Source organism: Amborella trichopoda, chromosome 6 (genome assembly GCF_054954075.1).
Source record: "Amborella trichopoda isolate Santa Cruz 75 chromosome 6, AtrichopodaSantaCruz75HAP2 v2.0, whole genome shotgun sequence".
In the NCBI taxonomy this organism is placed as follows: Eukaryota; Viridiplantae; Streptophyta; class Magnoliopsida; order Amborellales; family Amborellaceae; genus Amborella; species Amborella trichopoda.
Window position 1 is genome coordinate 26,665,639 of NC_142341.1, and position 27,283 is coordinate 26,692,921.

The 27,283-nt window shown below is 34.2% G+C and overlaps 1 protein-coding gene across 9 annotated transcripts in view; it reads left to right on the forward strand.

Annotated features, from left to right (window-relative positions):
* The window catches only part of LOC18440088 (lipase class 3 family protein), a 76,581-nt gene that overhangs the window by 24,042 nt on the left and 25,256 nt on the right, over positions 1–27,283 (forward strand). Inside the window, exon 10 of one of the 9 annotated variants that reach the window (XM_088870403.1) lies at positions 7,809–8,055. The exons of 7 other annotated variants lie outside the window; for them this stretch is intronic. In XM_088870403.1, the coding sequence (XP_088726529.1) occupies positions 7,809–8,040 (232 nt within the window). In that variant the 3' untranslated portion in view covers positions 8,041–8,055. Of the gene's footprint in view, positions 1–7,808; positions 8,056–27,283 lie in introns of those variants that run through there. One more of the 9 variants, XM_088870404.1, reaches the window with a different exon arrangement.

A 27,283-nucleotide genomic window follows, 5' to 3' on the forward strand; every position in this document is an offset into this window, starting at 1 on the left:
TTGGATAAGAAAAGGAAGTTGTTCTATTCAAACCTCCTCCAACTATTGAGATAGGAAAATTCAGCTTGCAAGGAAAAAAGAAAAAAGAGGAAAATAGTGAGCTAATAGATGAGCTGGTCAAAAGATTGAAAAAATTGAATATCAATGATAAAGCTCAATCCCCTAAAAAGGGAGATGTTCATGTCCTAGAAAAGGTACCTGATGAAGAGATTGAACAAATAGAGAGCTTTTAAAACTGAAAGCTTAGAATAAATAAAATTGATTATGGCAAAAGGTGAGACTAGTATCCCAAACTCGAATGTACTATCCTAGACCTACCCCAGTAGATCTACAGATAGAAGAAGATTTGATATCAACCTCAGTTTCTTACTCAGGAAAATCCATAGTAAATTGGAATATTGATGGTATGGCAGAAAACCAAATCTTAGATCTAATGAAACATATGACTATGTATGCCACCGCCTGCAAGGCAAGTGGAAATCAGGACCATGAGATAGCCAAAGCAATAATTTGTGGATTCACTGGTTGGCTAAGAGGTTGGTGGGACTATCATATGGATGAGGACTCAAAAAATCAAATACTTAATGCTACAAAACAATGGATAGTCAAAAGAGAAGATGGCCAAGAAAATATAGTGCAAGAAGGGGATGCAGTTAATACACTGATCTATTCTATAACCCTTCATTTTGACGGAAGTACTGCTCTATTAGCAGCAAAGGTCTGAGGATTTATTATCTAATCTTAGATTTCCAACACTCTCCCATTACAAATGGTACAAGGATGTATTCTTTTCAAGACTACTATCACGAGAAGATAGTAAATCAGATCATTGGAAAGAAAAATTTATCGATGGTTTACCACATCTCTTTGCCGAAAAGGTTAAAACCAGGCTTAAAACCAAACATGTGCGGCTTATTCCTTATTCTTTGTACACCTTAGGTGAGTTATCAGCAGAAATTTGTGCTGAGGGTCTGGCTCTGTGCACAAACTTAAAACTTAAAAGACAATTAGAAAAGCAAAGAATAATGGGGAGGAAAGAGCTAGGAGATTTTTGTGAACAACTTGGATTCAATACTTTACCCCCATCAAAGCCTTTTCCGAAAATAAAGCATGAGACAATTAAAAGAAGAAAGTTCAGACCTTACCAAAAGACAAAAGATAAATTTTCAAAAAAAATTCTAAGAGACAAACCATCCTTCAGATATAAGGGAAAAAGAAAAATCCCTGTTTGTTACAACTGTGGCAAGGTTGGTCATTATAAAAACAAATGCAGGGTCCAAAAGAAAATCAATTCTTTAGAATAAGATGACCATATCAAAAAACAAATATTTGACATACTCCAAATCAAAACTGAAACTTCAAACCCTTCTGTATCAGAAGAAGAAATGCTAATTGGAGAAATCAATGATGAAGATATCATTTTCAGTAGCTCTGATTCAGACTTTGACTATGAAAAGGACTTAGAAAAAGAAAAAGAAAATTGCCAATGCAATTATTATAAATCGATAATAGATATGAATGGTTTAAATATCAATACCCTTACAAAAGAACAAGATTTAATTATAGATTTAATTGACAAAATAATAGACCCTGAGGCTAAGAAAGAAGCCTTAGTAAAATATATCAATTTGTCAAAAAGTCCATCAAAGAAACCCAACTCTTCTCTTGTCCCTACAAAAGAAGACTGCTGTTTTCAAGATATTCTAAAAAGAGTACAAAATAAAACCCATAAAGAAAAGGAACCTTCAATATCTGAGCTAAGATTTGAAATTAATGAAGTTAGAAATGAACTGATAGCCTTAAAATCAAGAGTTCAAACTTTAGAACTAGCTCAGGACCCAATTAGAGAAACAATTGAAGAAGAAAATATAGAGGAAGAATTTGATCAGTTAATCACTGAGCGTAATATCCCCTTTCCACCAGAAGTTGAAGATACCCTTCCAAAACCCAAAACTGATATGAATATAATAGACAATAGCCAGATAGTACAACAATCTTATATTAGAAGAACAATGTCTAATCACAATAAAGACTTTAATCATAAAACATATTTACATCTGACAAATACAGAAGCTGGTGAAAAGCCTTAATTGTTCCGAGATGTAAGCAGGAACCTCTTCCCTAAAACAATCACACATAATACTTTTACACTCACTAAACTAGGTGGTTTGATACACTACCGGATATACAGAGAAATACAGAACTTATAATAAACAGAGAACAGAGAAGTGAAGCAACAGAGAAATTGCAGAGAAGTTGCAGAGAAGTAACAGAGAACAGAGAGATTGAGAACAAAGAGGCTGAGCAGAAAGGCTAAGCTGAAAGGCTGAGAGGTTAAGCAGAGAGGCTGCGAGGCTTAGGCAGAGAGGCTGAGAGGCTAAGCAGAGAGGCTGAGCAGAGAGGCTATGCAGAGAGGCTGAGCAGAGAGACTAAGCAGAGAGGCTGAGGGGCTAAGCAGAGACGTTGCGAGGCTAAGCAGAGAGGCTGAGCACACTTGGAAACTCCAGGATGTCCGAGTGATCTCTAGTCTCTCCCCTTTATAGACCTTGGATTCGACGGATTTCAAATATTTGGAATCCGCACCGACACTATAGTAACCGCACTACTGCTACAGTAAGATGCTGTCGGTGGACCGCACTTTTTCTACAGTAACCGTACTACAGTAAGATGCTGTCGGTGGATCGCTTTTTTGCTATAGTAACCACACTACTGCTACAGGAAGATGCTGTTTTTGTTGGCGATGAAAGTGACTTTGTCGGTGATGCTTTTGTCAGTGATGTGATACTTTTGTCGGTGATGCTTTTGTTGGTGATGAAGGTAACTTTTTCAGGGGTTCGTGTTCGTGTCCGTATCCTGGATAGTTTGAAGTCGTCCTGCCCTCGCGAAATTTGCTTTAGTTTGAAGGAAATTTGATGCCGTAACAATCATCTTCATTAAGGGGAGTATAATCTTCAGGTTCATCGCTTTGAGTGGACATGGTTTCATCAGTAACCTCGAAAGCTTCCCAGATCTTGATTTGAGCTCGTCTTTTGTCATGGATGGATTTTGTTGTTGAAGAAGGACCACGTATTTGGAAATGTCCATCTTAGGAGGTGGAGAAGAGGATATAAATTTCATTTTGATTTTATTGGGATTTAGGGAGTCGTTTTTGTAACTATCCCACCATTTAATGGAAATTTGTCTGTGTAATTCAGGGACATAATCATATCTGTCCATGTCATCTGAGGAGACATGGTATTCCCACTTTAAAATCCATGGGACTTGATATAAGGCCATAAAATATAAGTGAAAGTTTCATTTTAAACTTTTGTTATTGAAATCAGAGAATTTTCTCTGAGAAATTAGGAGTTCTGTTGGAAGTATCTAGTCTGTGGATCCCCATATGGAGAATCAATTTTTAAATCAGTTTGGGAATTCATTTGGGTCAGTTATTTTAAACTGTATGTGCCAACTGTGAGAACTTTTCATATTTTGGTACGTGAAGACTTCATCCCAAGCCTTTATATATTTATAATAATGGTAGGATTTGATTTTAAATCCTTTTGTTTTGATGATCCTGGGTTTCAAGGGGTCAGGTTCCCACTCTTTATAGGTGATAACCTGTTTGATTTGAAATTTGAAATATGCTATTTCACTATCATTGTTTCGGGAATGATGGACTATGAAAATTGATTCTGTTTCTATTAAGATACATTCATACCATTCTCGGCATCTATCCCCATTATTTGGATGCATATGCTGTCTGAGATATAGGGCAGCTATTCAGTCGAATGTTTGGACTGATGTTCGTTTTCAATGATCAACAGTGGAATATATGCTGTCTTTAAGTATATTGATTTTACACTAGGAGTTTGAGTGCATATTGGATTTTGAGAGAGAGATATATCAATATCTTGTATTTGCTTTCTTATTAAAGATTTTGGTGTTGACGGGGAGGCTAGGGCTGAAGCCGGACTAGGAACTATGTCCATCGTCTGTCTTTGGCTTTGTTTGTCCTCCCTGCAGAAATTCTCGAGTCAAGAAGTCAGGCAAATAATTGTTTTGACCATTAATATGCTCGATAGTAAATTCGAAAGCAGAAAGAATACCATGCCATCGTGCAAAAATTTGTTTGGACACAAGATTTTTTACGTCTTTCTGGAGGATGTCTTTAGCTGCCTTACAATCTGTCCTTAAAAGGAATAATTGGTTAAGTAATTCACTTTGGAATTTAGTAACAGCATGGACTATAGCGAGTATCTCTTTTTTGATTGTTGAGTAATTTTGTTGAGCGGGGTTCCAGGTCTTAAACGTAAAACGAACCAAGTGTTCTTGGTTATTTACCTTTTGTTTTAGTATGGCACCAAATCCTTATTCTGAGGCATCCGTTTCAACTATTTTAAATGCTGAAGGACTAGATAGTGCCAGACATGGTAAGTCTTTGGCTTTTATTTTGATCTTTTTTACAGCTTTAGTATGTTCATCCGTCCATACTGGGGGATTCTTTAATAGAGGTTTTGCGTCAATTGCGAAGTCTTTGTAACAATCGGAAATATAATTTAGGTAACCAAGAAATCTTTGTAATTCGGTTTTGTCAAGAATTATATCTGGAAATTTGGATGCAAATTCGATTGCCCTATCAATAGGGATAATGCGTCCTTGGAAAATATTATGCCCTAGAAATCTAATTTTTGACTGGCAAACGTTTATTTTTCTTGCGGAGACTATTAAGCCAACATTTTTTATTGCCTTGATAAATGCACTTAGATGTTTCCAGTGCTGCTCAAGAGATTTTGAGAAAACAAGTACATCATCAATATAGACAATCATAAATTTAGTGTAAGGATTAAAAATTTCATTCATAATGTTTCGAAATTCAGAGGGTGCATTTTTTAATCCAAATGGCATAACATTTCATTCAAATTGTCCAAATGGGACATTAAAAGCAGTTTTGTATTTATCTTCTTCGGAATTTTGAATCTGCCAGTAACATGATTTGAGATCAAATTTTGAAAATATACATGCATTGACTAGTCTATCCAAGAGATCCCTTTTATTTGGGATTGGATATCTAATCCATCTCAAGACTTTGTTGAGTGGTTTGTAGTTTATTACGAATCTCAGAGTTCCTCTTTCTATCTTAGAGTCCTTTTTTACATAAAAGGCCGAACAGCTCCAAGGTGATGAGCTTTTTCTGATAAGCTTCTTTTCTAATAATTCTTGTATCTCTTTTTTGCAAATTTCAAGCAACCTATTATTCATTTGAATAGGTTTAGCTTTAGTAGGAATTTTACTTTCTCTAAAATCTGGTTCATATGGCAATTTTACTATATGTTGCTTCCTATCCCAAAATGCATTGGGGATATCTGCACAAATATCGTTTTCCATATTTATTCTTAAAGATTTGATTTTGCTTTGTATTTCTAGAAGAGACAGTTTCTCTTCTATATTTTTATACTTTATTTCTTCTTTGAGATGATACAAAAATTTTTCTTTGGAAGAAATCGTATCTTTAATTTTGTTAATCTCATGGACTCTAGGCTCTTCAATAATGGTAAATTTTACCTTATGCCCTTCAATGCTAGCTTCTATCCCTGTGTCATCTATTTTTATTGGATAGAGCATATTCAGAAATGGAGTCCCTAAGATAACAAGTTGGCTTAACCCTTTTACCATTATATATAGAAAATTGAAACAAGTACCATTGTTGCAAACTGCAGTATTAGTCAGTTTGTAGTTTATAAGCATTTTACTGCCATCTGCCGTATTAAGGATTTAGGTAGTTTTACTGAATTATTTAGTTGGTACCAAACCTTCATTGATACAATTCAAGTCTGCCCTCGAGTCGATTAAAGGGGTGGTTTGGAAGCTGTATTCCTTTTCTATCACAATTTTGATATTGGTAAACCATTTTTGAGTTATAATTTTATATTCATATCAGTTTTGGGTTTTGGAAGGGTATCTTCAACTTCTGGTGGAAAGTGGATATTATGCTCAGTGATTAACTGATCAAATTCTTCTTCTATATTTTCTTCTTCAATTGTTTCTCTGATTGGGTCCTGAGCTAGTTCTAAAGTTTGACTCTTGATTTTAAGGCTATCAGTTCATTTCTAACTTTATTAATTTCAAATCTTAGCTCAGATATTGAAGGTTCTTTTTCTTTATGGGTTTTATTTTATACTCTTTTTGGAATATCTTGAAAACTACAGTCTTCTTTTGTAGGGACAAGAGAAGAGTTGGGTTTCTTTGATGGACTTTTTGACAAATTGATATATTTTACTAAGGCTTCTTTCTTAGCCTCAGGGTCTATTATTTTGTCAATTAGATCTATAATTAAATCTTCTTCTTTTGTAAGGGTATTGATATTTAAACCATTCATATCTATTATCGATTTATAATAATTGCATTGGCAATTTTCTTTTTCTTTTTCTAAGTCCTTTTCATGTCAGAGTCTGAATCAGAGCTACTGAAAATGATATCTTCATCATTGATTTCTCCAATTAGCATTTCTTCTTCTGATACAGAAGAGTCTGAAGTTTCAGTTTTGATTTGGAGTATCTCAAATATTTGTTTTTTGATATGGTCATCTAATTCTAAAGAATTGATTTTCTTTTGGACCCTGCATTTGTTTTTATACTGACCAACCTTGCCACAGTTGTAACAAACAAGGATTTTTTTTTTTCCTTTATATTTGAAAGATGGTTTGTCTCTTAGAAATTTTTTGGAGAATTTATCTTTTGTCTTTTGGAAAGGTCTGAACTTTCTTCTTTTAATTGTCTCATGCTTTCTTTTGGGAAAAGGCTTTGATGGGGGTAAAGTATTGAATCCAAGTTGTTCACAAAAATCTCCTAGCTCTTTCCTCCCCGTTATTCTTTGCTTTTCTAATTGTCTTTTAAGTTTTAAGTCTGTGCACAGAGCCAGACCCTCAGCACAAATTTCTGCTGATAACTCACCTAAGGTGTACAAAGAATAAGGAATAAGCCGTCCATGTTTGGTTTTAAGCCTGGTTTTAACCTTTTCGGCAAAGAGATGTGGTAAACCATCGATAAATTTTTCTTTCCAATGATCTGATTTACTATCTTCTCGTGATAGTAGTCTTGAGAAGAATACATCTTTGTACCATTTGTAATGGGAGAGTGCTGGACATCTGAGATTAGATAATAAATCCTCAGACCTTTGTTGCTAATAGAGCAGTACTTCCGACAAAATGAAGGGTTATAGAATAGATCAGTGTATTAACTGCATCCCCTTCTTGCACTATATTTTCTTGGCCATCTTCTCTTTTGACTATCCATTGTTTTGTAGCATTAAGTATTTGATTTTTTGAGTTCTCATCCATATGAAAGTCCCACCAACCTCTTAGCCAACCAGTGAATCCACAAATTATTGCTTTGGCTATCTCATGGTCTTGATTTCTACTTGCCTTGCAGGCAGTGGCATACATAGTCATATGTTTCATTAGATCTAGGATTTGGTTTTCTGCCATACTATCAATATTCCAATTTACTATGGATTTTCCTGAGTAAGAATCTGAGGTTGATATCGAATCTTCTTCTATCTGTAGATCTACTGGGGTAGGTATAGGATAGTACATTCAAGTTTGGGATACTTGTTCACCTTTTGCCATAATCAATTTTATTTATTTCTAAGCTTTCAGTTTTTAAAGCTTTCTCTATTTGTTCAATCTCTTCATCAGGTACCTTTTCTAGGACCTGAACATCTCCCTTTTTAGAGGATTGAGCCTTATCATTGATATTCAATTTTTTCAATCTTGTGACCAGCTCATCTATTCGCTCACTATTTTCCGCTTTTTTGTTTATTCCTTGCAGGCTGAATTTTCCTGTCTCAATAGTTGGAGGAGGTTTGAATAGAACAACTGCCTTTTTCTTTTCCAAGCTTCTGGGTTCAGGAGTTGGTTTTAACTTATTTATGGCATTCTCTATTCGGGTTGGTTTGTTTTCCTATTGTTTGGAGGAAGATTTTTGTATAATGTTTTTTCTCAATAATATGAGGCATTTTATCAAGATTGGTTGTGCTTGGCTCTCCTTCTTTGGGTCCTAATTTTAAAGGCAAGGCTCTAATTTCAATTTTTCCCCCTATTTTTTCTCTTGTATGTATTAGACTAGTCTCAGGGGGATGAATGGACTCTATTGTTTCTCCTTTGGAGGTCTGGAATGTTTGAAAGGATTTTTCTACCATATTTACTTCAAACTTTGGAATTTTGATAATATAATCTTTTTCTATATATTTTAACCATTTGAAAAACTTGACCGTTTCCTTATGTTTTATCATAAATTTATTAAATTTGTAATGAATGGCATCTCTCAGATGTTCTTTAAATTCTGTAAAAAACCATTCTCTTATTAGTTTGTTTTCTTCAGAGTGGAAGTCCTTTTCAATCCATTCTTTGTCAATTACAAACTCTTCCTTTTATATGACATTAATGTCAAAGTCCAGATCGGAAGGAGTTGGTTCTTGTTCTTCTAGTTCAAAAGGAAGGAGTTGGTTCTTGTTCTTCTAGCTCAGAAGAACTTGGGGTTCAACTCTTTAGACTGGTTTTTGAACCTGATTTGGAGTTCTATTTAGTCTTTCGATAATAGTCCTTCTATGGGAAGATAGTCTCTCATGTTCTGATTGTGGAATTGAAGAGGTAGAACTTCTGGGAGGATCCTGGATATTAGGTTCATTTATTCATCGTGTGGTCCTTCTGGAGGATGGAAAACTGATTTCTATCTCTCCATCTGAATATTCTATTATTTGTTCAGGGTCTTTGTTTTCCGGAGCCTTGATTTGGGATTCTGCTTGCAAAGACAATCTTTCAGGTAATTTTACTTGGGACCCTGCTATAGACTTTGGTATGACAAGGTTAGATTTTTCCATATTTGTTTGGAAAAATATTGTTTGACCTTTCGAATCCATTTGTCTAGCATTTGAACATAAGGTATTCATCACCTTGTAACATATTCGGTAGACAAAGGCTAAGTTTTGAGAGCCTGGGTCCATGTCAAAACCTTGAGTTTTAAGGTTTAGAGTGAAGACCTTTAATAGATTTGGATCTGTTAGGGCCACTGAAAAGTTTGGAAAACAGTTGAAGTAGATAGGCCCATTACAGAGACTGGATTCTACTATTCCTAGTAAGGAATCAGTAAATCGCTTATGTCTACTGTCCCTTGGACAGAGTAGAACGGAATTATTGAGTCCTGTTTTAGTTAAAGGTTTGACAGCTATTTGGACAAGACCAATATGTAAATATTTGTATTCTTTCCTTTTGTGATCTTCTATCATTCTTGGGGAAAGTAGTTGAAATTTATCTTGGGTCTCCATTACAGAAATAGTTTGTTCTACAGTTTTGATAGAAAAACTAGTTTTAAATTCAAATGTAGCTTTACTATAGATATCTGAAACAAGAACTTTTGGTATATTCTAGTTTTGAATTTGTTTTTCTATATTATCTATTATTTCTTCACGGTTATTAACACGTAATGTATTACTAGTAGTAGCTGTCCTATTAGATAGGGTTCTGATAAAGTTTGCCATCATAATTCGAGTCCATCGGAAACAGTCCCTACACTTTTCTGGCTCTTCCTTGGCCTAAGTGATCTTTGGCTCATGACGACTTTGAATTTACTACTGCAAACTCTTTTCAAAATTCTATATAATAGTTCAATTTTCTACTGGTACTACATTTATACCACTGTGTAAGTAAACATGGCTCTGATACAATAAGGTGCACACACAGCAAAATAAACATACAGACAATAACAACTAAAACAGACAGACAATAACAACTAAACAATAAACAGACAATAGCCAGATAATACAACAATCTTATAATAGAAGAATAATGTCTAATCACAATAAAGACTTTAATCATAAAACATGCTTACATCAATTTATATTTTTCAAATTATTGTTTTTATATTTTTATTAGGTTCTCCTATTTTTGAATAATAGACACTCAAAGTTTCAAGTGATTTATATTGGTAGAAAAAAATGAAAATTCAAATTCGAAATGAGGTCGTTACCATTGGATCGGGCCTAAATTCAATCTGGGCCGTTGGTTGACAATTTAGTTGTCAGCCTGTGGGCTGACATGATCCTTTGCCATATATATATATATATATATATACTTTGATTTTATTCATAAACCAAAATTAAAGGAAATCAATAATGTCAAAAGTCAGTTATAGAATAAAGAAAAATTTCTTTATACTTTAAAACAAGAAATTAAATATAAGTATATAGAAGAACAAATACAAGATCCTTTGATTCAACAAAAGATTCAATCAATCCAACAACAAATAGAAACCTCTATATGCATCGAGCATCCCAATGATGACCAACTTTTCCACATTTATAACATACTGGAAGTTTCTGTTTATTTTTTGTTTTTGGAGAAAATTTGTTTATAAATTTTTGTTTAGACTTTTTATATTGTTTATGTACTTTATTTGATTTGGATTTATATTTGTCTTTTTTATATTTTTTCTTTTTCTTATATAACTTTTCAGGTGTAGTTTTTCTATCTATATGGTATCCAAATTGTTCACAGAAATCACCAAGTTCTTTACGCTTGGTACTTTGTTGTTTATCTAACTGTCTTTTGAGTTTAAGATCAGTACATGTCTTTTGAGTTTACGATCAGTACATAAAGCTAATCCTTCAGCACATATTTCTGTTGAGAGTTCTCCAAGTGTATAAGTTGAATATACTATAATTCCATTATGTTTCTTTCTATGTCTGTCTTTGACTTTTTCTGCAAATAAGTAGGGTAGACCAGCAATATATATATATATATATATATATATATATATATGGAAATGATTTTATGTAACTGTTTTATAATAATATAATGAAACACATCTTCAAAAACTATGTTCTAGGAATGAGTGTATCCAACTGTTTTATAGTAGTAATATAATGAAACACATCTTCAGAAACTATGTTAGGGCGATTTGATTGACCATACCTTTTAAACATACACATTATTTATTTGGATGAATAATATAAAAAAATACGGGATTGTCATGTAGAATGGGACTCTATCTTTATTCTATTCTTGTCTTATCAATCATTTATTCAAATTATCTATCAGACTCTGGAGTGAATGGTTTGATAAATGAATATTTCTTCCTTCAACTTGGGATCGATTCGCAACAATTTTGAACTGTGTAATAAGGGTCGTAATTAATCGTTGAATATTTCAATTCAATACCATTACATAGGATTTTTAAAAATCCACCTTAGAAAACATTTCTTTTAACCCAATGAGCATTGGCCGTCCATTTGATGGGATAATAGAAGGAATTGTTCCATCTCAGATTTTATAGATGGCCTCATCGTCATTAGATGGACAATTTTTGAAAAGAAAAAATTGGTTGTGTTCCCAAAGACCTAAATTTCATTGTTCACGAAATGGACAGTCTAGATTCATTGTTTAAGAGGGATTCATTGTTTTAGAGTCGTTTTGACCTTTATTATAATGCAAATTCAATTTTGTTCTGTGTGGGATTGATTGAAGAGAGTGCATGTGCAAAATTTGAGGTCATACAACTGTCGTTCTTAAAAGAGCGGTTTCATTATATTATCGTAAAATGGTAACAAATTCACTGCCCATTTGTCCGAGCTTTATCCCAAGTATTTGAGGTCGGTAAACGTAATCCTATCTGTCATACTGTTCTATCAAGGGCCATACCCTTATTCAGATCATATATATATATATATATGGAAAATGCTGGCTTAGGCCCACTACATATGAGCCCAACAACGCAGATTCAATTTGCGCCGATCTGACGGTCATGACCTCATTTCGTATTTTAATTTTAATTTTTTTTTATAACTCGAAATCACATGAAATTTTAGGCATTTATTCTTCGCATCAAGGCGCACCTATTTTAAATATTAAAAAATAATTCACAAAATATTAATTGACCAAAATACCCCTTAAAAGTAATGCCCTAGCTTGGGTGATATACAAACCTATTAAAGCACTCTCCTATTATTTGGCATTTGAGCCATTAAGAAAAGTAGGAGTTTGAACCTCATTCTAAAGGTTCCTGAACCTTAGTTTTGTGTTTGGAAGGTTCTGGAACCCTATTATTTGGTATTTGAGCCATTAATGGACTAGCCTTACTAAAAGCAAAACTAAATGAAGGTTCTGGGACCCTAGTTATTAAAAAATGAATAAGGAGGTTGAACCTCATTCTAAAGGTTCTGGAACCCTAGTTTTGTGTTTGGACAACCTCCTTATTTTCAAGAGGTCTTGGTTGAACCTCATAATGAGTTAATGCTTGCCTTGGAACCCTAGTTTTGTGTTTGGAACCCTAGAGGGATGTTGATGAAAATTAAATTTTCATCCCAATAAATAAATAATAGGAATGTAGGGAGACGTGTCCTGGAAGGATAATTAAAAAGAATATCGGGAATTACTAATTAAGCCCGTTAACTTGGAAGAATATTGGGATTTGATCCCCATATTAAGAACCAGTTTTTGTTAGTAAAATCTTCTGAGGTTTGTACTAACCTGAATTATATAAACCATCTATGAGCTGCAACTGTATTTTGATATGAAAATATCATATCCCAAGCTTTAATATAGTCATAATAATTGTATGCTCTTAATTTGGAGTTGTTATTTTGCAAAGAACTTGGTTTTAAAGGATCAAACCCCCAGTCTTTATAGGACATGATTATTAATATGGTCAACTTTGAGTATGCCAATGCATTGTTGTTTCTATAATGATGCTTTATATATACTGACTCTGTTTCATCCAGTATTCTTTCAAAATATTCCCTATTTTTACCTTCCATATTAGGGTGCATATGATCTTTTAGATATATTTTAGCCATTATATTTGGCATTTGAGCTGCATGATCTTCCTTTATTATTATTAGAGGAATAACAGATGTCTCCACATAAGGAGTTCTTCCTGATGTTGGGTTTGATGGACTTTGAGTCCGTTTTATTATTATGGATATATTATCCTGTTGTGAACCTTGGTTAAGGACGATGAAGAAGTGGCTCCTTTAGCCAGTATCTTATTTGGACTCTGGATTAGTGTGTTTTCTGGATTCTGCACCCTTTCCTGCTTCCTTTTGCCCTTATAAAAATTCTCGAGTCAAGAAGTCAGGCAAAGAATTTTATTCTCCTTTTATATGTTCTTTTTCAAAATAAAAAACAGAGAGAATCGCTTCGCATCTTGCAAAAATTTATTTTGAAGCAAAGTTTTTCACATCCTTTTCAAAAATCTCTTTGACAGACTTGCTATCAGTCCTTACCAAAATTTTTTTATTGAGAAGGTCACTTTTAAATTTAGTAATAAAATGTACAATAGCCAAGACTTCTTCTTAACTGTAGAATAATTATGTTGTGCAGGATTCCATGCCATTGATGTGAATCTTACCAAATGTTCTTTAGGATTGTTAGGAAATCTTTATTTAGAATTCCTCTTAACCCTATTTCTGAAGCATCTGTTTCTACTATTTTAAATGCCACAAAAATTCACAAAAACTTACCAATCCAAATTGAGGAGTCTCAGGATTCTCTTCAGTACGAAAACTAATTATAGAAATATGAAATCTTCCATAAACAAATTTAAATGAACTTACATGGATAGACGAGAGATGGGCTTCGAGAAGGTCATACGAGAGGAAATGATACACCAAAAGAGCAGAACCACATATAATCCATTAATTCACAAAATTCACAAAAACTTACCAATCCAAATTGAAGAGTCTCAGGATTCTCTTCAGTACAAAAACTAATTATAAAAATATAGAAATCTTCCATAAACAACTTTAAATGAACTTACATGGATAGACGAGAGATGGACTTCGAGAAGGTCACATGAGAGGACATGATACACCACCAGATATACAGACAGTGGACCAACTTTTAGAAAGAAGACTCAAAATGTATACAGATGTTCAGACTCTTAGAAATACAATTCTTAAAACTATCCTAAAATTTTGCCGATGCCTTCGAATGATGACCCGTTCTCCTTTTATAGAGGCTTTTGGTGGACTTATGGCACTCTTAAGTCCGTAAAAGGTGTTGGTGGACTTGAAAGGAGTTCAAATCCGCTACAGTATTGTCGGTGGACTTGAAATGAGTCCAAATCCACTACATTATGTCGACGGATTTGAAATGAGTTTAAATCTGCTACAGCAAGATTCGCTGAAGTAAAGTCTTTTGGAAGGTAGGGACACGTGTTCTGGATGGTGAATGGAGTCAATCCGTCCTTTTTCCTTTTTCTTCTACCTCTTTAACTTTTTTGTTTACCTTTGTGATGGAAAAGGAGAGGCATAGCTTGGGTCATATCTTTCTCCTCCCTCTGGAAGGTCTTCTTCTTCTTCTTCTTCTTTGACAGATGTGACTGAGGTGGACATATCATCTGCCTCGTCAAATATTGATAAGAGCTGTTTTTTTAAGCTCTTCTTTAGTTAAAGTAGAGTTTTGAGTTTGGAGGGTTTTGACATAATTTGTTAATTCGAGTTGGGAACCCTGCGGTTTAAGGGTTTTTTGAGGGATACTTTTTAGTAACAACGTGTTGGTGGAAAACATATCTGTATTATATCTATCCTACCATTTTATATAAATTTGTCTTTGTAATTCGGGAATATAATCCCATCAGTTAGTATCAGGGTTAATCATATAAGTCCAGTTTATAATCCAAGGGTCCTCGTATAAAGCCATGAAATAAATATGGTAGTCCTTCTTAAGAACATGTTTGTTATAATCTACAAATTTTTGATGAGCTACTTGCACCTTGTTTGGAAGAATACCAGGATTTGATCCTCATACTAAGAACCAGTTTTTAAACCAGTTAGGAAAATCTTCTGAGGTTTGTAATAACCTAAACTGTATAAACCAGCTATGAGCTGCAACTGTATTTTGATATGAAAATATCATATCCCAAGCTTTAATATAGTCATAATAATTGTATGCTCTTAATTTAGAGCTGTTATTTTGCAAATACCTTGCTTTTAAAGGATCAAATCCCCAATCTTTATAAGACATGATATTTAATATGGTCAACTTTGAGTATGTCAATTCATTATTGTTTCTATAATAGTGCTTTATATATACGAACTCTGTTTCAGTCAGTATTCTTTCAAAATATTCCCTATTTTTCCCTCTCATATTAGGGTGCATATGATCTTTTAGATATATTTCAGCTATTATATTTGGCATTTGAGTCGCATGATCTTCCTCTATTATTATTAGAGGAATAGCAGATGTCTCCACATAAGGAGTTCTTCCTAATGCTGGGTTTGATGGACTTTGAGTATATTATCCTATTGTGAAGCCTTGGTTAAGGACGATGAAGAAGTGGCTTCTTTAGCCAGTATCTTATTTGGACTCTGGATTAGTGCATTTTCTTGATTCTGCACCCTTTTCTGCTTCCTTTTGTCGCTGTAAAAATTCTCGAGTCAAGAAGTCAGGCGAAGAATTTTATTCTCGTTTTATATGTTCTTTTTCAAAATAAAAAACAGAGAGAATCGTTTACCATCTTGCTAAAATTAGTTTTGAAGCTATGTTTTTCACATCCTTTACTAAAGTCTCCTTGACAGACTTGCTATCAGTCCTTACCAAATTTTTTTTATTGAGAAGGTCACTTTCAAATTTAGTGATACAATTTACAATAGCCAAGACTTCTTTCTTAACTGTAGAATAATTCTGTTGTGTAGGATTCCATGCCATTGACATGAATCTTACCTACTATTCTTTAGGATTTTTAGGAAATCTTTGTTTAAGAATTCCTCCTAACCCTATTTCTGAAGCATCTGTTTCTACTATTTTAAATGCACTAGGATGAGGATGGCTAAACATGGTAGCTCTTTAGCTTTAAGCTTTATTTTCTTAATTGCCTTAGTATGTTCATTTGACCACTTGGTGGGTTCTTCTTTAGCCGTTGAAATAAAAGCTAGCAATCCAAGGCTAAATCTTTATAATAATCTGAGATGTAATTTAAACTGCCTAAGAACCTTTGAAGATGTTTTTTATCCCAAATTTCAGCAGGAAATTTTCCTGCAAATTGTATTGCCCTTTTAATTGGGGCAATTGTTTCTTTATGAATATTGTGCCCAGGGAATATTATTTGGGTTTGGAAAAGCTTTATCTTTTTAGTAGACTCTACTAATCCAGCTTTTTTAACTGCCTTTAGAAAGATATTTAAATGCTTCCTATGGATTCTAAGAAAATAAGAACACCATCAATATAGATGATAGCAAAACTGGTATAAGGAATAAATATATTATTATTTTGAAATTCAGATGGGGCATTCTTAAACCCAAAAGACATCACGTTCCATTCATAATGCCCGAAAGGAACTGTAAAGGCTATCTTATACTTGTCCTTTTCGATAATCTGGATTTGCCAATATCCAGATTGCATATCAAATTTTGAAAAAATAACTGCATTATGAAGTCGATTAAGTAGATCCCTTTTATTAGGGATAGAGTAACTTACCCACCGAAGAGCTTTATTGAGAGGCTTATAGTTTATTACTAATCTGGGTACGTCTCTTTCTATTTCTACAGCCTTCTCAATATAGAAAGCTGGGCAGCTCCAAGGCGAGTAGCTTGGCCTAATTAGGCCTTTATCCAAGAGTTCTTGAATTTTGTTTTACATATTTCTAATAGTCTGCTATTGTTTTATATTGGCCTGGATTTGGTAGGAATAAGCATTTCATTGAAATCAGGCTCGTAGGATAATTCTACTACATGTTGTTTTCTGTCTCAGAAAGTGTTGGGTATATCTGCACAAACTTCTTTTTCTATCGTGTTTTGGAACTCTTTTATCTCCTTTTGAATTTTGGGATTCTCTAATCTTTCACTAATTGTCTTATGCTTTCTTTCTTGAATTTTGGCTTTTCTATGAATTCAAATTTAACCTTGTGGCAATCAATCTCTGACTTTATTCATCCAATTTTATTATCGGATAAAGCATATTGAGGAATGGGGTACCTAATATAATAGGCTGACTCAGATTTTTCACCATGATAAAAGGCATAATGAAACAAGTTTCATTATTACATATAGCAGCTTTTGATAATTTGTATTTAATTATCATTCTACTTCCATCTGCAGTATTGAAGACTTGGGTTGTTTTGTCAAAGTATTTTGTGGGTACCAATCCTTGATTTATACAGTTTAAGTTAGCTTTTGAATTAATAAGGGCTATAGTCTTATATTCTTTGCTTACTACTATTTTGATCAGAGTATACCATTTTTGGGTTATTACTTTATCAATCAGGTTTATGTATTCTAAATCTTTCAAATTTTCTTTTGCTAGTGTGTTTGGAGCATTGTCTTCTAAATTTAATTAAGAGGTTTGTCCCATGTCTTGGTTACAGGCCCGAGGTTTGTTTTGAGGGCTTTCCTCTAGAGGTTTAACTTTGTATTCTTCCATTATTTCCTCAAATGATTTTTCACTCTCTTCATATTTTGGTTCTTCTTTGGAAAAGAAGAACCCTATTTTGCTAATTCTAGGATATCAACCCTATTTTTTAGGGATTTTTCTTCTATTACCTTCTTTACGAAATTTGGACCTATTCTTTTTACAAGGTTTATTTTTGGTTTTAAAAGACTTTCCTTTATATCTTTTTTCATGATATTTATCCTTGCTCTTCTTTTTAGAAGTATAACCTGTTCCCAATTTCTCATATCCGTACTGCTCACAAAAATCTCCTAGTTCTTTCTTCCCTGTTTTTCTGTCTTTTTCGAGCTGTTTTCTGAGCCTAATATCAATATATAGAGCTAATCCTTCGGCACAAATTTCAGAGGAGAGTTGTCCCAAATTATATTCTTCCCATGGTATTATCCCATCATTCTCATTCCTTAGTCTGGTTTTTAGCTTTTCGGAAAATCGATTAGGAAGTCTTGAGAGAAACTTTTTCTTTCAATAATTTGCTTTGCATCTTCTCTGGTTAGCAATCTTGACCAGAACACATCTTTATACCATTTATAATGGGAAAGAGTAGGACATTTAAGGTTTGATAATAAATCCTTAGATTTTTCTAGTTGTGGTGTATTGCTACCTACAAATGTAAAGTTATTGTATAAAGCAGAGTATTTACAACATCATCTTCATCAACCAAATTTCCTTGTTTATCCTCTGGGCTCATATAGATTTTCCACTGCTTTTTAGCAGTTAGTATATGGTTCCTAGTTTGTTCATTCAAGACCAAAGCACACCAACTTTTAAATATGCCAGTAAATCCGCAAACATTAGCAATATCTGGGTCTCTATTCTCGTTATTCTCAGAGGCCGTAGCATACATAGTCATATGCTTCATCAGAGTTATGATCTGATGCTCTGACATTCCGTCATTATTCCATTGTTATTCCATACTATGGATCTACCAGTATGTTTTGCTCCTATGGCTTCTTCTTCATACTGGAGGTCTACTGTGAAGGTCTAGGGTAATACATTTTTGTGGGGGCAGTGGGAACTGTTTTAGTTCCATAGGTAATTCTATTTATCGCCAGGTTGGAATTAAACCCCTTTTTCCATTTTGGCTAGCTCCCCTTCTGAATAATCTTTTGTTATATCTTGCAAGGTTAATGCTTGTCCTAAACCTTGAGGGTCATTTTTTCTAATATCTAATTGAGCCAATTTGGCAGTAAGTTGATCTAAAAATTCACTGGTGACATGATTAAGCTTAAAAGTTTTATTAGGAAGTTTCGGAGGAGGTGTAAACATAATTGGTTCTTTTCCCTTATTCTTGGTCTCTGGTTTTTGTCCTAGATTTTCAGGACTTTGTTTTTTATTTTCTCCCTTATTAATCGCAAGTTCTATCCTAGAAACCTGTTTTCCAAGACATTTTAAATATAGATTTGTATAATTGTTTTGTTCAGTTACATGGTTTATGCTCTCTACTGTTGCTGTTTGATTCATTCCTTTTGGTTCCAGTTTATAAGGAACAACTTTTACTCCTTTAATATCCAGGGGCATCTCAGGAGGATGGACAACATGAATTTCTTTGCCATCTTTAGTGGTAAAAACTTGGAATTCCTTTTTTACCATATTTATTTTTTATTGAAATTAGGAAAATTTGAATTCCTTAATCTTTTAAGAAATATTTTAACCATTCAAAGAATTTTATATTAATTCTTTGTTCCTGTATAAATTTAATAAATTTTTCATAGAACTTGTGTCTGAGTGTTTATCTAAACTCATTAAGGTACCATCTTCTTTCTTCTCTGTTTTCTTCAGAATAAAAATCCTCTTTTATAGCCCTTCTATCCATTTCAAATGCTTTTTCTTTACTTAATACATTCAGGTTAAATATTATATCTGAAAAAGTAGGACTAGTAGGATTTTTAAGTTCTTGGTATCTTGAGGATCCAGGTGTTTCTTCTGTATAATAGGGTCTCTGGACTTGCTCTTGGGTAGTCTTAATTCCTTCCAAAATTATTCTTTCATGATCTTTTTCATACTCACTTTGAGGAATAGACGAGCATGAAACCCTAGAGGTTATCAGCTATATTTATTCTAGCTTTTCTTAGTGGGGTAAACTGGATCTCAATTTCTCTATTTTCATATTCAATTATTTGTTCAACCTCCATATTTTCAAGAGGTCTTGGTTGAACCTCATTTTGAATGTTTTGGAACCCTAGTTTTGTGTTTGGAAGGTTCTAGACCCTAGTTATTAAAAATTGAAGTTTCTGGACTATTATTTAGTAGTTTTCTCTAAACAAGGGTTTCTATGTTGTAGTAAATAAGTAGTTTTCTCTAAACATGGGTCTCTAAATAGGGTAAATAAGAACTGTAAATTCAAATTCATGAATCCAAATTTGAATTTTCGGCCATATAGTTGATTTTCCAACTATATGACTAAACAATGTTCCTAGTAAATTTTTGAATAAAATAGAGGAATCTAATGTTTTTGCTAATCTGGACTGGTTAATGGGCTTACACCAGCATTTCCCAACACCTATAGGAGAAAATGAACAGTGATTTCGCTTGCCCTCATCACCGTCTATATTTCATCGCACGGTCACGATTGTTCGGTAATGTTTCATTTTTCATTTTTTTTTCTACGAATCGGAATGATCTAAAATTTGGAACGTGTGTACATCTTAGTGAGACGCACCTAATGAAAATATAAAACAAATAATTCACGAAAACAAAATTGACCAAAATACCCTTGAGACTTTTCGATGGTATTTTGGTCAATTTATTTCATGTAATTTTTTTTTTTTATATTTTTCCTAGTTTTGCTTATTTTTAATGAATACATGCTCCAAATTTCAGATCATTCCGATTTGTAAAAAAAAAAATTAAAAATGAAACACTACCAAACAATTGTGACCGTGCGATGAACTTTGGACGGTGATGAGGGTAGGCGAAATCAGTGTTCATTTTCGCCTATAGGCATTTTGTAGTATCTTCCTATATATGTATATATATATAGTAGATGTTAGGCTGAGCCCACTAGCTCATAAGAAAAAATGCGCCCAATGGCCTAGATTCAATCTGGGTCGATCTGACGATCACGGATGTCCTGTACTGTTTGAATTTTAATTTTTTTCTACAAATCTAAATCACTGGAAATTGGGTGGTGTGTACATCAAAAATAGGTGAATCTTCGAAAAATATCAAAAAAATATTTTACATGAAAAAAATTGACTAAAATACCCCCAAAAAGTTTGGGGGTATTTTGGTCAATTTTTTTCAGAATTATTTGTTTTATATTTTTATTAGGTGTGGCTTGATGAGAAGAACACACGCCTAAAATTTCAAGTGATTGGGATTTGTAAAAAAAAAAATTAAAATTCAAACACTACCAGACATCCGTGTTTGTCAGATCGGCCCATATTCAATCTGGGCTATTGGGCTTATACTATTCCATGAGCTAGTGAGCTCATCCAAGCTTTTTTCATATATATATATATATATATATTGCGAGAGAGAGAGAGATGAGTTGGTTTTTTGGACATGAATAGGATGAAGATCATGAGATAAAGAGGGAGAAAAGCAAAGCGAATACCTGGTGGTACAAGTAGAATGCTTTCCACGTAAAAGTGGAAAAGTCGCTATCCATTTTTCTGTTGAGTCTTTCTATCTTTCTGCAAACAATCTCCTTGAGTTTTGTACCATGTTGAGAAATAAAAGGAAGATATTAAAATATTTAGTTCATCGTTGTTGTGTTTTTTGGTATTGGGAATGACAAAGACACAAGAAAAACACTAATATTACACATAATCCATATATCTTATTAAAAATCTGAACACATTAAATATTGTCACATACTCTGACACACATACATATGGATATGGATGGGTAGTCACTAATGGTCCACACATGCACACACTAGTATAGAGCCCGTGATATTCATGGGCAGAGAGAGAGAGAGAGAGAGAGAGAGAGAGAGAGAGAGAGAGAGAGAGCTTATGGATTCTTTATTCTTAGGGAGTCTTGGATTGGAAAGTGTAGAAACATAAACTTGACAAATTTAGAGGGAAGAAAGGAAGAAATTGTGAGGAATTCCTTTTTTGATGGGATAGCTTTTAAATATACCAAGGTCCTTAGTTTTGTGGGGCTTCTTTCAAAGAAATCAAATGCTCTGATTATGTGGGACTGCTTTCAAAGAAATCAAATGCTCTGATTATGTGGGACTGCTTTAATCGAAATCAATGGCCCTCATTCTTCTTGGCGATTGGCAAAAGCTCAAATCTGGACATTTAGCATGTAGCATAGATATGGTTATCTGAAACCTAAGCTTTATGTTAAAAAGTAAAGCTGCACCTCAAAAGCCCATCGGAAAATGTAGTTTCGATGTTAGAAACCTCTATGATGGCCTGAAAATCTATTTTCATTATTGGTTATGAAATTTGAAGCTCCAAAAAAATGGTGTAGATCTGGCAAGGTTTGTTGAAATTTGAAAATGGATGGTTTATATCATAGTTGTCATGTTCAGTTGCACTCTTGGGAACGGGAATTGGTTCGGGTCTGCTGAACTGTGGATTGCTGGAAGGTCCTTGTGGTTTGGATCATCTTCCATACAACCCTATAGCAAGGGAGCTCAATCCTTTCATAGGGTATGTCAATTCCATGACATAGGAATTGCAACATTTAGTTATAAGTGAGTGTGAATGAAGTTTAGATTCACATTACCATTGGGCACAAACCTGAATCAGTGTATATGAATCTGTGATGAGTAGAGAAAACATCATATGTAATACATCTGACATTTGAGAACCATGGTTTAAACCCACTAGAAATGAGGATCACAACATAGGGATCAGTGGCTGGAATTGTGGAATCGAGGTTCCGGGCAGGGTCCATGACCTTGCCTACAAGGTTTCAACAACTATGGTCCAAATAATGTCACAAGCTACACTATTTTTAGGGCTTGGATTTTTTTTTCAGAGCCATAATTGTTGAGATCGAGACGATCACCTTGAGGCTTTTTCAGTGCGGGAATTGCATTTTCATGTGGTGTTTAGAGGTAGAGCTTTACTTTTTATCGCAGAGCTTAGGCCTTGTATAAACTCTCTGTAGAAATATTGGTGTAAATTGGGTGCTTACTTTGCTTCAGTTGCAAGGCTTGAGCGTCAACTAGTGAAATATTTGACCATGTCTCAAGCCTTCCTGGCTACGGAATCAAAATTTTAATAGCAAACTGTTCAATTCAGAAAACTTGACATGCTCACAGTTGAAGTTTAATTAGTGAAATGGGATTGCAATCCATATATGTGTTTCTTGGGTTTGGAAAAATTGAAGTAATGGGGATTGAAGGAACACAAAGCATCGAGGCAAGCACCAATCTATTGCTTGGTGGGGGAAAAAAAAATGTAAATCCTACTCTCTTGCATTGCGAGGGAGGGAGGGGGCTTATGTTGGTCAACTTAGTATCTTTAGAACCCTCTTGAGCATTCTATGGGGAAGGAGGGAGGGGCCTAATGTTACTCAACATGGGTTTCCTAGACCCCTATTAAGCATTCTATGCTTAGGCTACCACAAGCAATGACTTAGTTACAGCAATACCCTCACCACATAGTTAGTCATATGGTTGGATAAGGGTTGAGTTGGGTCGACTCGCTAACTTGACGGCCGAGCCGACTTTGGTCCAGGTCTAGGTCCTATTTCTGGACCCGATGGGTCAGGTTTGGGTTTAGAAGTACGGACCCGACATCAGATCAGGTCGGTCGGGTTGGGGTCGCGGTCGAGGTTGACCCAACCCGAATAATTTAGATGTAATATTTATTTTATAATAATATTGTATATTATATAATCTAATATTATTTATAATAATAAATTATATAATAAAACAAAATGGCGGATTGGGATTTGTGTAGCAAACCCCAATTAGTTGGGAGAAGTCTCGGATGATTATGATGGTGATTTCATTTTATTTTATTATACATTACAATACACAATTCTTATCGCTCGAAGCTTAAAGGGATTCTTAAGGAGAAGGTTTCATTCTCTTCCCTTCCTCTGCTTTTTCGTTGTTGAGAGTTAGAGGCGTAAATGTGTGTGTGTGTGTGTGTGTGAGAGAGAGAGAGAGAGAGAGAGAGTCCTAAAAAGTAAGCACTGCTTGACCTTACCAAGTCCGGGTTAGGTTTACTTCCACTTGACCTCGACTAACCAGGTCCGTGTCCGGGACGAGCATGGATCTTATGGGGTCAAGTCAAGGCCATTCTGACTCGAATATAAATATATATATATATATATATATATCAAATAACAACAGAACACAGAGTAAACATGATCATGAACATAAACCATGTAAGGAGCGTATAATGAAACACAAATCAAAGTTAATAATTAAAGCAAACTCACCTTTCACAGATACAAAAGCTGGAAAATAATTTCAGCTGCTCTGGGATATAGTCAGGGACTTCCTTCCAAAAGCAGTCGCACATACCAGTCTTAAGTCCTTACACTTGTATTAGAAAAGAAACCAGATGGCTATAAGCACTACTGAATAAATAGCAGAGAGGGGACTGTGGAGAAGAGAGCACAAAGAGGAATGTAGAGAAGAGAGCAGAGAGAGGACTGTAGAGAAGAGAGCAGAGAGAGGACTGTAAACTCAGGAAAACTCCGGATGCCATGGATGAGGGGAGCCCTCCCCTTTAATAGCCTTTGAAATAAAACGGATTTGAAAACGTTTGAAATTAGCATCGACACCTTTTCTTCTATAGTGAAAGATTCCGTTGGTTAGTGGCTACAGTGGTTGTCGGTTGGTGACTTTGTCGAAAGTGGCTACAATGACTGTCGGTAGTGGCTATAGTAATTTTGTCGGTAGTGGCTATAGTGACTGGCGATAGTGGCTAAATTAATTTTGTCGGTAGTGGCTACAGTGACTGGAACACGTGTCCTTGATAGGTTGGAGTCGTTCTGGTCCCCCCTGAATTTTCTTTAATTTGAAGAAAATTCAATTCCGGCGCAATCATCACCGTTCATCGGACTGTAATCCTACGGTTCGTCACTTGTAGTGGTGGTGGACATTTTTTCCTCATTATTTTCTATTGCGCTCTAGAGCTTCCTTTTAAGCTCTTCTTTGGATAGTTTGGGGTTTTGTTGCTGTAATATCGCAACATATTCTGATATTTTCGTTTTTTGCTTTTGGGGTGAAACTGAAGGTATAAGTTTCATTTTTATTTTTTTTGGATTTAGGGATTCATTTTTATAGTTGTCCCCGCATTTGATATGGATCTGCCTTCTTAATTCTGGGATATAATCCCACCTGTCCATATCATCTACTGGGACTTGATAATCGCATTTTAAAATCCACGGGACTTGATATAAGGTCATAAAATATATATGGTAGTCTCTTTTAAGACTATCTATTATTCTCAGAGAATCTTCTCTATAAAATTTGTAGTTCTCTTGGTAGAATTTGGTTTGTTGATCCCCATATGGAGAACCAATTTTTAAACCAGTTTGGAAATTTATTTGGCTCAGTTATTTTGAACTGAATATACCAGCTATGAGAATTTTTTGTATTCTGGTATGATAAGACTTCATCCCAAGCTTTTATGTATTCATAGTAGTTATAGGATTTAATTTTAAATCCTTTCGTATTTATGATCCTTGGCTTTAAAGGACTCAGACCCCATTCTTTGTAAGAAATAACTTTTTTGATTTGAAATTTTGAATATGCTATTTCAATATCATTATTTCTATAACGATGAACTATGAAAACTGACCCTGTTTCCATGAAGATACTTTCGTACCATTCTCTACATCTGTCCCCCATTTTAGGATGCATATGCTGCCTGAGGTATAAAGCAGCTATTTCAGTCAGAATTTTTGACTAATGATTATTTTCTATAATCAGCAAAGGATTATATGGTGTTTCCAAATATATGGATTTAACACTAGGAGTTTGAGTGCTTATTGGTGTTTGAAGGGGAGATATATCAATATCTTGTATTTGCCTTCTTATTAGAGCATTTGGTGTTGATGGTGATGCCAGGGATGATCCTGGATTAGGGACTATTTCCATCGTCTTGTTTTACTGATTCCTTCTGCCCTCCCTACAAAAATTCTCGGGTTAAAAAGTCAGGCAAATAATTGGTGTTATCTTTAATTTGTTTGATTGTAAATTCAAAAGAATACCTTGCCATCTTGCAGAATTTTTTAATGTTATTGATTTCATGAATTCTAGGCTTATCAATAAAGGTGAATTTAACCTTATGCCCTTCAATACTAGACATCCTTCAGAAAGATGTAAAAAATCTCGTTTCAAAGCAAATTTTTGTTAATGGTTTGACAACTATTTGTACCAAACCAATATGCAAGTATTTGTTAACTTTCCTTTTATGATCTTCAATCATTCTTGGGGACAATAATTGGAATTTATCCTGAGTTTCCATTCAGAAATACTTTGTTCTATAGTTTGATGGAAAAACTACTTTTGAAATCAAACCTTCGTTTACTATAAACATCTGTTATAGGTACCTTAGGTATATTCCAATTTTGGATATGTTTTTCTATATTGTATATTATTACTTCTTCCCTATTATAAATATGTAGTGTATTACTAGTAGTAGCTGACCTATTAGATAAGGTTCTGATGAAATTTGCCATTGTAGTTCGAGTCAACTGAAAACAGTCCCTACACTTTTCTGGCTCTTTCTGGCCTTATTGATCTTTGGGTCATAGCGACTTTGAACTACTACTGCAGATTTTCAGAAAATTATTTATAGTTCAGTTTTCTACTAGAGATACTGCTTGACCACTGTAATTTAAACTTGGCTCTGATACCTTTAACAAGGACATGATTAAATAATTATGTTCTACTCTGTTTAAGAGATAGCAGGTATAAAAGATTCACTGATTCCTTTTTAGGAATAGTTGAATCCAGTCTCTGTAACGGCCCCATTTATTTTAATTGTTTTCCAAACTTCTCGACGGCTTTAACAGATCCAAATCTATTAAAGGTCCTGACCCTAAACCTTAAAACTCAAGGTTTTGATATGGACCCAGGTTCTCAAAATTTAGCATTTGTTTACAGAATATGTTATAAAGTGATGAATACTTTGTGTCCAAATGCTAGACAAATGGATTTGAAAGGACAAACCATATTTTTCCAGGCAAACATGGAAAAATCAAATTTAGTCATACCAAAGTCAGTAGCATGGTCTCAGGTAAAATTACCAGAGCGTTGGTCCTTACAATCTGAATCGCAGATTAAAAATCCTGAAAATAGAGACTTGGAACAAATCATAGAATACTCTGATGGAGAAATAGAGATAAGTTTTCCATCTTCCAGAAGAACTACATTAAGGATTGGTGAATCAAACATTAGGGATCCTCCTAGATGCTCGACCTCTTCTATACCACAATCCGAATATGAAAGAATACCCACTCATAGGAGAACTATTATTGAAAGACCTAATAGAACTCCAAATCAGGTTCAACAACCAGTCTATAGGGTAGACACTCCAGGATCTTCTGAAGTAGAAGAACAAGAACCAACACCCTCAGATTTTGACTTTGAAGTGTGTGTTATTCAAAAGGAAGAATTCAAGATTGATAAGGAATGGATCAGAAAAGATTTCTACTCTGAAGAAAATAGACTGATAAGAGAATGGTTCTTCAATGATTTAAAGAACCTCTTAGAAATGCCTTCCATCTAAAATTTAATCGTTTCATGTTAAAGCACAAGGCAACTGTTAAATTTTTTAAATGGTTAAAATATATAGCAAATTATGGAATAAAAATTCCAAAATTTGAAGTAAATATGGTTGAAAAATATTTTCAAACCTTTCAAACTACTAAAGGAGAAACAATTGAGTCCATTCATCCCCTTGAGACTAGCTTACAGCTTAAAGGAGAAAAATT